The 10,775-nt window shown below is 42.0% G+C and overlaps 1 protein-coding gene across 1 annotated transcript in view; it reads left to right on the forward strand.

The window, feature by feature from the left end:
* The window catches only part of SNX19 (sorting nexin 19), a 59,445-nt gene extending 53,813 nt beyond the window's left edge, over nt 1-5,632 (forward strand). Inside the window, exons 9-11 of the mRNA XM_060787102.2 lie at nt 342-526; nt 3,039-3,126; nt 5,053-5,632. Of these exons, the coding sequence (XP_060643085.2) occupies nt 342-526; nt 3,039-3,126; nt 5,053-5,188 (409 nt within the window). The 3' untranslated portion in view covers nt 5,189-5,632. The remainder of the gene's footprint in view (nt 1-341; nt 527-3,038; nt 3,127-5,052) is intronic.
* The last annotated feature ends 5,143 nt before the right edge of the window (nt 5,633-10,775 follow it).

Consider the following 10,775-nt stretch of genomic DNA (forward strand, 5'->3'; position numbering starts at 1 on the left):
ACAATCAAGTTATTTTTTGCTCCAAATCCCAGGGTGAAAATACTTTCTCAAGTGCCCCAAAATAACAACAACAAAAAAAAGACCCTCATCAAGTGTTTGGGCACATTGCTGTATATATTTTTAGCTTGTTTACTGTCTGTGCAATATGCCTATTGAAAATCAGTGGAGGTTTAAATAGAAGGGGTGGCATGAGGTATCAGCGTTGTCAATTGAAACCAATGTTCAGCAAAATGTTCACCAAGAATTTCTCTTCTTTTTCCCCTCCTCCTCCATCACCTTCTCCTTCTTCCTATTTTGTATTTCTTCTTCTTTCATATTCCTCCTTTTTCTTTTACCTGTAGGTGGTTAGAGGTCCAGGTGGACAATCTCACCTGCACTCAGCGCTGGGTGCAATATCTCAGGTTGCTCCAGGAGTCGATCTGGCCTGGCGGAGTCTTGCCGTTGGTTCCCAAACCCCTCAGGACGGAGGAACAGAAGGCGGCAGCTGAAAGACAGGCCTTGCAGATCCTTATGGGAATCCTGCCTGGTGGGTATATTTTTCTGGGTGCAGGTAGATCAAGAATATATTAGGGCTGCCCAACCACGGAAAAAATTGTTTCTAAATTCGATTGGTTTTTAGGGGTTTTTTGCATTTCGTTATTTAAAAGAATTCCGAAATCTTTCTTTTAAAAAGTTCGATATTTACGAAATTTCGTAAATTACGAAACAATTTCGAAACAATAACGAATCGATTCGTTAATGGCAGACGCAATTGCGCAATACGCTAAAAAACCCTCCAAATGGGACAGGGGGAACTTCTGAAGCTTCCCTCTCCCTCTGTTGTTGACTGTTGGTGTGATAATTTTTTTTTTTATCACTGATGAAACAAACAACGACTATAAAACTTGCACCAGACATACTGAAATAATAACGAAATAATAACGAAACAATTGCGAAACAATTACGAAACGAATTGGAAAAATTTGTTTTGTTTTTTAGTTGCTCCTGAATGGTTCAATATCGCTTCGTTATCAAAAAAAAATGAATTAATAACGAATTACGAAATTAACGAACGAAACCGCCCAGCCCTAGCATATATATATATATATTGTCATGTCAGGAGCGACTTGAGAAACTGCAAGTTGCTTCTGGTGTGAGAGAATTGGCCATCTGCAAGGACGTTGCCCAGGGGATGCCCAGATGTTTTAATATTTTACCATCCTTGTGGGAGGCTTCTCTCATGTCCCCGCATGAGGAGCTGGAGCTGATAGAGGGAGCTCATCCTGTCAGTCTTCAGTCCTGCCGACACAGGGGTTTAACCCACTGCACCCCCGGGGGCTCCGATCAAGAATATGACCTGTGGCAACTGGTGGTTCCCATGTCAGTGTGCCAATGAGTTCACCCTAGGGCTAGTCCAAACTTTAGAAGCAGTATCCAAGGGGATGAACCCATTTTGGAGATTGGACTTGGTATCTTGGATATCTCCCTTAAAGTTCGGACTGACTTAGGAGCAACCGGTTGCCCCTGAGTGCTAAAACATTGCTTACTGTTGTAATTTGTTGTATTTTTTGTAATTTTATATTGCTATGTTGTCTTTTGTTTTATGAAATTGCTTTATTATTGTTTATTATGTGCGCTTTCGGTTTCGTTTTATTTGATATAATTGTTACTTTGGGCTTAGCCTCATGTAAGCCGCACCGAGTCCCTATCACCCAAATTTTTCAGGTTAAAAAAAATCTGGTTTACTCATGAATTTTAACGGGTTAACCAAATCCCCATGCTAAGTCTATGAGACTCAAAAAATTAAGAGTCCCTCCAGAACTGTAAGCACTATCGCAAGCAAATGTTGACAATTTATTCACACTGTCATTACTTGCAGCAATAGCCGATGTAGCGAAGCAAACAAGTTGGGGGGGGGGTGTTGAATGCTCCCATTAAGGAGGCCAGACTTGGTGGAGGTGGTTGACAGGGGCGGAGCTACAGGCTATTGAAGGCTGCTCTGCCCCCTGCTGTGCTCTTGGCTTCAGCGTAAGCTAGGAGGCAGGTTTCCAACCCCCCCCCCCCCCCCCCGCCCCCGAAATTTTCACACACCCCCCCCCCCACCCCCCGAATTCTTTTTCTGGCTACGGCTCTGACTCTCACCATGGGGAGGAGCTCTTGTTCCATTTTCCATGCCAAGGAGCCTATTGTCCGTAGACTCTCCTGGTCATGTTTTGCTGGCATGGGGGCCTTTTGCCTTCCCGCCAAGGCGGTATCTATTGATCTCACATTACATTTTTTGAACTGCCAGGTTGGCAGGAGCTAGGGCTGACAGCCAGGAGCTCACCCCAACCCGCAGTTTCAAACTGACAACCTTCCAGACAGCAAGTTTTTCTGCAGTTAGTGGTTTAACCTACTGTGCTACCACAGCCCCTAATGTTAGATAATGTTAGAGAGTGCTTCATCACCTATAAGGCTTTTTATATGGTGCAAACCTGGTTTCTTATGCATCTCAGTGTGCTATTTTCTTAAAGACATTTAATCAGGGTTGTTTCACTCATCAAGAAAAAAGGACACAGTGGGTTAAACCCCTGTGCCGGCAGGACTGAAGACCGACAAGTCGCAGGTTCGAATCCAGGGAGAGGTAGATGAGCTCCCTCTATCAGCTCCAGCTTCTCATGTGGGGACATGAGAGAAGCCTCCCACAAGGATGATAAAAACATCCAATCATCCAGGCGTCCCCTGGGCAACGTCCTTGCAGACGGCCAATTCTCTCACACCAGAAGCAACTTGCAGTTTCTCAAGTTACTCTTGACACGACAAAAAAAACAACTCATCAAGAATTGTATCTCTAGAACTGGGATTTAGGAGAGCTGGGCAATGCATTTCATTTTAAAGACACAACCTTGAGAACTATATTCAGAAAGTATGAGAGGTATTTGACTTCTGGCAATAACTTGTTCGGTTCGGAGCATATTTTTGGTAACTCAATACTGAAAACGCTTGCCACGCACACCTTGGATTATAGACGAAGAGTCAAATTATTTCTGGGAATTCACGCCAATCTTTAATGTCCACAGAATTAATTCTAGAAGTTCTTGGGACCAGTAAATGTCGGCAAAGTTGGAGCCTAGTCCTGGAGTCCATGCAGCATCCCATCATAAACAGGTAACCTTGGCAACGTGGCCTCCTCGCAGGCAAATAAAGATATATGTAAGGTGGGTCGCTTAAGGAACAAAACCTCAGGTTGGGTCCAATTACTAGACCTTGGGGATCCTCTGGAATGTAGTGCTTTAGCAATTGGATTTGCAGGGCCTGCAGCATAGAGGGACTTCTGCTCAGAGTGGTAACCACTCCTTCCTTACAAATACACTTTTTTCATTCCTATCTCACCCAGGGTTTTAACGTTTTTAACATTTTATCTCACGCATTTGGCCCGCCCTTTGTGATTTATTATTATTATTATTATTATTATTATTATTATTATTATTAGAAACACAACAAGATGAGTCCACAGCAGACACTCTGCTGGCTGTTGTATTGGATCACACATTGGACACTTCCCAAGTGTCTAGGAATGTGTGATGTATCAGCAAATAATGCGTGCAGATCCCAGTAAGGTGGCATTCTGCAGCTGGCAGATGGTAATTTTGTCAGCGCCAATTGTTTTTAAGTGCAGGCCAAGGTCTTTAGGCACTGCACCCAGTGTGCTGATCACCACTGGGATCACCTTGACTGGTTTGTGCCAAAGTCTTTGCAGTTCGATTTTTAAATCCTCATATTGTGTCAGCTTTTCCAATTGTTTCTCTGCAATCCTGCTGTCACCTGGGATTGTGACTTCGATGATCCATACTTTGATTTTTAACACGATCATGAGGTCAGGAGTATTCTGCTCCAAAACTCTTTCTGAATCCAGAAGTCCCAGAGGAGTTTGGCGTGTTCATTCTCTGTAACTTTTTCCAGCTTATGATCCCACCAGTTAGTATTTGTAAGTGAATGAAGGTAATGCAAGTCCCATCATCCTTGGTCCATCATCCTCCAAAGTGCACCAGGATGTAGAGTGGGTCATGGGAACTCTGTGTGCCAAGTTTGGTCTTGATCAGTCACTGGATGAGAGGGGCAGTGGTTTCAGTAAATGAGTCAAGGTACTGCAAGTCCCATTTTCCATGGTCCATCCTCCTTCAAACTGCAGCAGGATGTACATACAGTGGGTCGTGGGTCATGGGGGCTCTCTGTGCCAAGTTTGGTCTTTATTGGTCATTGGATGAGGGTCGCAGTGGTTTCAGTAAGTGAGTGAACCTATTATTATTATTATTTTGTTGTTGTTTTGCACTGTGTACTTTATTCTGTTTATTGTATATATTTTGTTGTGATGTATTTCTTTGTTGCTTTGTGTCTAATCATGCTGTATCATTTTTGGGCTTGGCCTCATGTTAGCCACCCTGAGTCCCCTTTGGGGAGATGGTGGCGAATTATGAATTATTATTATTATTATCATTTCCCCATTCTGTTCTTTCTAGGTTGTTTGCAGATCTCTTGCTTTGTGTCTAACCATGCTGTATCATTTTTGGGCTTGGACTCATGTTAGCTGCCCTGAGTCTCCTTTGGGGAGATGGTGGCGGATTATATATTATTATTATTATTATTATTATTATTATTATTATTATTTCCCCATTCTGTCCTCATTAGGTTGTTTGCAGATTTCTTGCTTTGTGTGTAATCATGCTGTATCATTTTTGGGCTTGGTCTCATATTAGCTGCCCTGAGTCCCCTTTGGGGAGATGGTGGCGGATTATATTATTATTATTATTATTATTATTATTATTATTATTATTATTATTATTACCCCATTCTGTCCTCTTTAGGTTGTTTGCAGATCTCTCCCTTTATGATGTCTTTTTAAAAATGGTAGAATTCGTCTGCACACCTTTTCTCTACTGAGAACCCTATAGAGATAATAATATTAATAATAATAATAATAATAATAATAATAATAATAATAATATCAGACATTACTCTTCGCAGTTATTATAATCTCACCCTTTAAATCTCCATCAGATTTTTAAAATCCTCTTTGTTCCCCCTTTCTTTCAGGCACATGGTTTACTGCCTTGCAGACATTCTTCTGGAGTTTTTGATCCCTGACTCCCAAACCAATGAACCCGGAACAACACCTGGAGCTCCTTCTGCCTGTGGAGTGTCCGAGAGAGTTGGCCTTTCATCACATTAGCTTGAATTGCTGTAGTTAGTCATTGAGACAAAATCTGTCTGTGTGCCTAGAGTGCAACCCATAGGCATCAACCATTTCACAATAGAGCTAGACTCTACTGAAGAAAGACGGAATTCTTTGGCAAAACTACTCAGTCTAACATGGAGGATCTGATAGCATTCATTCCATAATTTGAGACAACTGCACCAGTTCCTTGTTAGAAAATATCCTCTGTGAATAATATGAAAATTTGTCAAGATATTGCTTGATATTCCTGGATAGATGTGCTTTTACTCACTGTATGTCTTTTTTACCTAGATAAGCTGGTAGGGTTGGACACTCCAAGGCTACCTGTGTACAGACATCCCATTTCATGATCCCTACCTGTTTCTTCCTTACCAAACAGTTAAAGCAAAGAATAAAAGATGAAATATTTATGAATAAATAAAGTGTTGTGACACTGGCCTCCTGATTGATGCTGTCTCTTGAAGCACAGGACCTCCCAAGTGAAGACTTGATTGCTTTCTGAAGTTGGTGGGGTCAGCTGAAGACAATGGTTGCCATAAGACAGGGGGGCTGGAGGCCATTTTTCACCCACATCAGAGGTTGCACCAGCTCACCTAAACAATTTCTGTCTCATTTCTGGCAATCTTGGAGGCCAGCGACATGTGGCAGAAACTTATAGCCACTTTGGGGACACATAATGGAACCCTACTGGTCACTCCTTCCACTCATTTTTCTGTGAGATTATTTGTAGAACAAGGAGAAGCCTGAGACCCAATTGAATGATACAGAAGATACAGAATGGGGGGATGCATGGCTCGACAGCAGTATGTGTGAAAAAGATCTTGGAGTCCTCATGGACAACAAGTTAAACACGAGCCAATGATGTCATGCAGCAGCTTAAAAAGCCAATGGGATTTTGGCCTGCATAAATAGGAGTATTGTGTCTAGATCCAAGGAAGTCATGCTCCGCCTCAATTCTGCCTTGGTCAGACCACATCTGGAATCATACTGTGTCCAATTCTGAACACAGCAATTGAAGGGAGATGTTGACTCTAAGCTGGAATGTGTCCAGAGGAGGGCGACTAAAATGATCAAGGGTCTGGAGAACAAGCCTATGAGGAGCAGCTTAAAGAGCTGGGCATGTTTAGCCTGAAGAAGAGAAGGCTGAGAGGAGACATGATCAGGGCTATATATCAAGATGTGAGGGGAAGTCATAGGGAGGAGGAAGCAGCCTTGTTTTCTGCTGCCTTGGAGACTTGGATGCGGAACAATGGCTTCAAGGTACAGGAAAAGTTATTTCACCTGAACATGAAGAACTTTCTAACTGTGAGAGCTGTTCAGCAGTGGAACTCTCTGCCCCAAAGTCCGGTGGAGGATCCTTCTTTGAAAGCTTTTAAACAGGATGGCCATCTGTCAGGGTTGCTTTGAATGCGATTTTCTTGCTTCTTGGCAGGGGTTGGACCAGATGGCCCACCAGATCTCTTCCAACTCTATGATTCTATGAATGGGTTAATACAGGGGTCCCCAAACGTTTTAAACAGAGGGCCAGGTCACAGTCCCTCAAACTGTTGGAGGGCCGGATTATAACTGGAAAAAAACATGAATGAATTCCTATGCACACTGCTCATATCTTATTTGTAGTGCAGAAAACACTTAATTACAGTAATTAAAATACAATAATTAAAATGAAGAACAATTTTAACAAATATAAATTTATTAGTATTTCAATGGGAAGTGTGGACCTGTTTTTGGCTGATGAGATAGGATTGCTGTTGTTGTGTGCTTTCAAGTTGTTACAGACTTAGGTTGACCCTAAGTGAGGGCCGGGTAAATGACCTTGGAGGGCCGCATTCGGCCCCTGGGCCTTAGTTTGGGGACCCCTGGGTTAATACCTTGTTTTATAAAACTAAACATGAAAAAACAATGGCACTATTCCTCTTAAAATGGTTTTTCTTACTTCAAAATGAAGGGCCACTACAGGTCAAGAATGTAAACAGATAAGATGTTCATGGGCCTGATAGCCATCATCCTCCCCCACTCTACCCCCATTTGTCCCACTATTGAGGAATGTCTCCTTTCGTGAAACCCAGTATTTTATAATTTGTTCATACAATAGCAAAATACATGGACATTTTCACGCCTAGTTTGGCATCAAAATTATTTGCCTTATAAGTGGAGAGGCGAAGGAGGTACTCAATATACTAATGTATAAGCCAACCTCATATATAAGACAAGGCAGAAGTAAATTGCTGTCCAATGCCTGTTGATTGATAGGGGACAGGCAGTTTTAAATAAAGTACATGGCAATATACTAGTCAATATGGGTGGCTGTGGCCAATTGGTAATAGGACCAGGTAGGTAGCATTGCTCAAGACTAAATGCATGTCTTTTTTTTCCTTTCCCACATTTAAGCCAAGAATTAAAACAATATTAATTATTTGCAAATGTGGGGAAACCCTATACTGCAAAGTGCTTGGGTCATATATTATTCCAGATTAGACATGCCAGAGAAAGATCCCAGATGCTGTCGGAAATCCATTACCTACAACTAAAGCGAACATTTGCGCAACACATGATGTGGTGATCGTTACAAAAGCCAAGTTCCCTTCCCTAATATCCACCCCAGGCTAGACTGGGCCATTTCCAGTGTCAACAACTCTAAGCTTAAGCACTTATCTTCACACAGAATTCAGCATAATTAAAACCAGATCAAGCAGGGAGCACTGCACCAAAGAGTTGGCTAGACATGCCATTGCTGTGTTTGTGAAGATGGATGGATGGATGGATGGATGGATAGATGATAGATAGATAGATAGATAGATAGATAGATAGATAGATAGATAGATCTATTGAGATTTCCCATCAATTTATGGACATTTAACACTTATAAATAATACACATAATAAAATAAAAATGCACATGTTTGTAAATAATATAATTTCATTTGACCACCATTTTTTTCTTAATACAGCAATATATCAACTGGATCAATGTCTACAAGACTACCATGCTCCAGACCAGTAGTTCCCAACCTGTTGGTCATGACCCATTGGTGGTCCATGAGACGGAAAATAAGGTCCGTGGCTCTAGATTATTAAATATGGTTTTCTGTAGGTGAGCAGATGGTGACTACTGGATGGCATATGTTCTGTATCAGAAACTAGAGCTGATGTGGTCTATCCAATGCAGTTTTCTGAAGACGAACAGGCCAGACGGTTCGAATCCAGGAAGAGCATGGATGAGCTCCCTCTATCAGCTCCAGCTCCTCATCCGGGCATCCCCTGGGCAGCATCCTTGCAGACGGGCAATTCTCTCACACCAGAAGTGACTTGCAGTTTCTCAAGTCGCTCCTGACACAACAAAAAACAAACCTTTACGTACCTATCTTTGGCTAGGTACAATGGTTGTGCAATGTAAAAAAAAAACCAAAACACTACATACATAAGGAAATATAAGCTAGTGTGTGAAAATATATGCTAGTGTGTGTCACTCAAGCATAGTAGGCCACCTGAATCCACTTTCTCCGTTACGGATATGTTGAGAGAGTGAGGTACATTCTTTACCTCTTAGCCAAACCTGGTCAAGTATCACTTGATCAAATCAGCTTTCCTTCCTGTTCCCAAGCTTCCCTCGGAATAAAAGGGTAAATGGACTCTCAATAGCTGTTCCTGAACATAGCAGGAGTGCTGAAGACCAAAGATTGTAAAGGTTTTTGCTTTGGTTTTCTTTTTCCTCAAGTGCTCACAGAACCTCTTTGGGCATTCTTTAGTTTTCAAAATCAACAGAGCCCAACAAAGTTGGCTAACTTGACTGAGGATGGTAGAAAAAAAGGAGTGCATGTGTGTTTGTTTAGAGGTAAAGAGAAAGTGTGTGCAGGTGGTTTCAGTCTTCTCTTCCAAGAAAACCACTCCACATTCCATACAAGATGGGATACAACTCTCAAAAATGGGAGTGCTCTTTGTTTCAGGGCTTTTAGCTCCCTCTCGCTCCTTTCAACTACTGGCCCCATTTCTTGCATCTGTAATTTACTTCCCCTTTCCACTTTCTTTCTCTCTGGAGTGTTGAGAAAAGCATCTTAATCCCCTTGTACAGCAGATTAAGTCTATTATAGCCACCACAACCCTGACATTTTCTCAGAGAAGTTCACAGCCAGATCTTTGCAAATGCTTTCCCAGTGTCTCTGCATCTCCCATTATTTCATGAATGCTAAACATCCATATGGATGACCTTTTTCTCAAATGAGTGTGTGTGTGAGGGGGGGGGGGGGTGATAACAACATCTGTGTAGCCCCATGTAATAAAGATGCTGAGACAAAGGTTGTTAAGAACCATGGAAAAGTGAGAAATGATGGGAATAAAAAGGAATAGCATTAGGTCCTACATCCTAGAAAGAAGTGAAGAGCGGAGTGCCGCAGGGTTCTGTCCTGGGCCCAGTCCTGTTCAACATCTTTATTAATGACTTAGATGAAGGGTTAGAAGACATGATCACCAAATTGGGAGGGATAGCCAATACTCCAGAGAACAGGAGCAGGATTCAAAACGATCTTGACAGATTAGAGAGATGATTGGCTAAAACTAACAAAATGAAGTTCAACAGTGACAAATTGAAGATACTCCACTTAGGCAGAAAAAACAAAATGCAAATATACAGAATGGGGGACAATGCCTGGCTCGAGAGCAGTACGTGTGAAAAAGATCTTGGAGTCCTTGTGACCAACAAGTAAACATGAGCCAACAATGTCATGTAGTGGCAAAAAAAAGCCAATGGGATTTTGGCCTGCATCAATAGGAGCATAGTGTCTAGATCTAGGGAAATAATGTTACCCCTCTATTCTGTCTTGGTTAGACCACACCTGGAATATTGTGTCCAATTCTGGGCACCACAATTCAAGAGAGATGTTGACAAGCTGGAATGTGTCCAGAGGAGGGTGACTAGAACAAGTGTTATGAAGAGCGGCTTAAAGAGCTGGGCATGTTTAGTCTAAAGAAGAGAAGGCTGAGAGGAGACATGATAGCCATGTATAAAAATGTGAGAGGAAGTCATAGGGAGGAGGGAGCAAGCTTGTTTTCTGCTTCTCTGGAGACTAGGACGCAGAACAATGGCTTCAAACTACAAGAAAGAAGATTCCATCTGAACATTAGGAAAAACTTCCTGACTGTGAGAGCCGTTCAGCAGTGGAACTCTCTGCCCCGGAGTGTGGTGGAGGCTCCTTCTTTGGAAGCTTATAAACAGAGGCTGGATGGCCATCTGACAGGGGTGATTTGAATGCAATATTTCTGCTTCTTGGCAAGGGGTTGGACTGGATGGCCCATGAGGTCTCTTCCAACTCTTTGATTCTATGATTCTATTATTATTATTATTATTATTATTATTATTATTATTATTATTTGCAATGTAGTTGACTTTGGAGAGTTTGCATACATTTCATGAATTAATACGTACATGCACCCGGCTTGCTGGGCATCTTTCTTCCTTTGCCTATCCCTGGAGATGCAATCTCAATTATCTAATGGTATAGTCCCTGCTAATTTGCATTTCTTGGTACTCTCCAGCCATTATTATGTGCAGGGTTTTTGTTTTCATGCAATGCCGAGTAGGTTCC

This window comes from Anolis sagrei, chromosome 7 (assembly GCF_037176765.1).
Source record: "Anolis sagrei isolate rAnoSag1 chromosome 7, rAnoSag1.mat, whole genome shotgun sequence".
Taxonomy (NCBI): Eukaryota; Metazoa; Chordata; class Lepidosauria; order Squamata; family Dactyloidae; genus Anolis; species Anolis sagrei.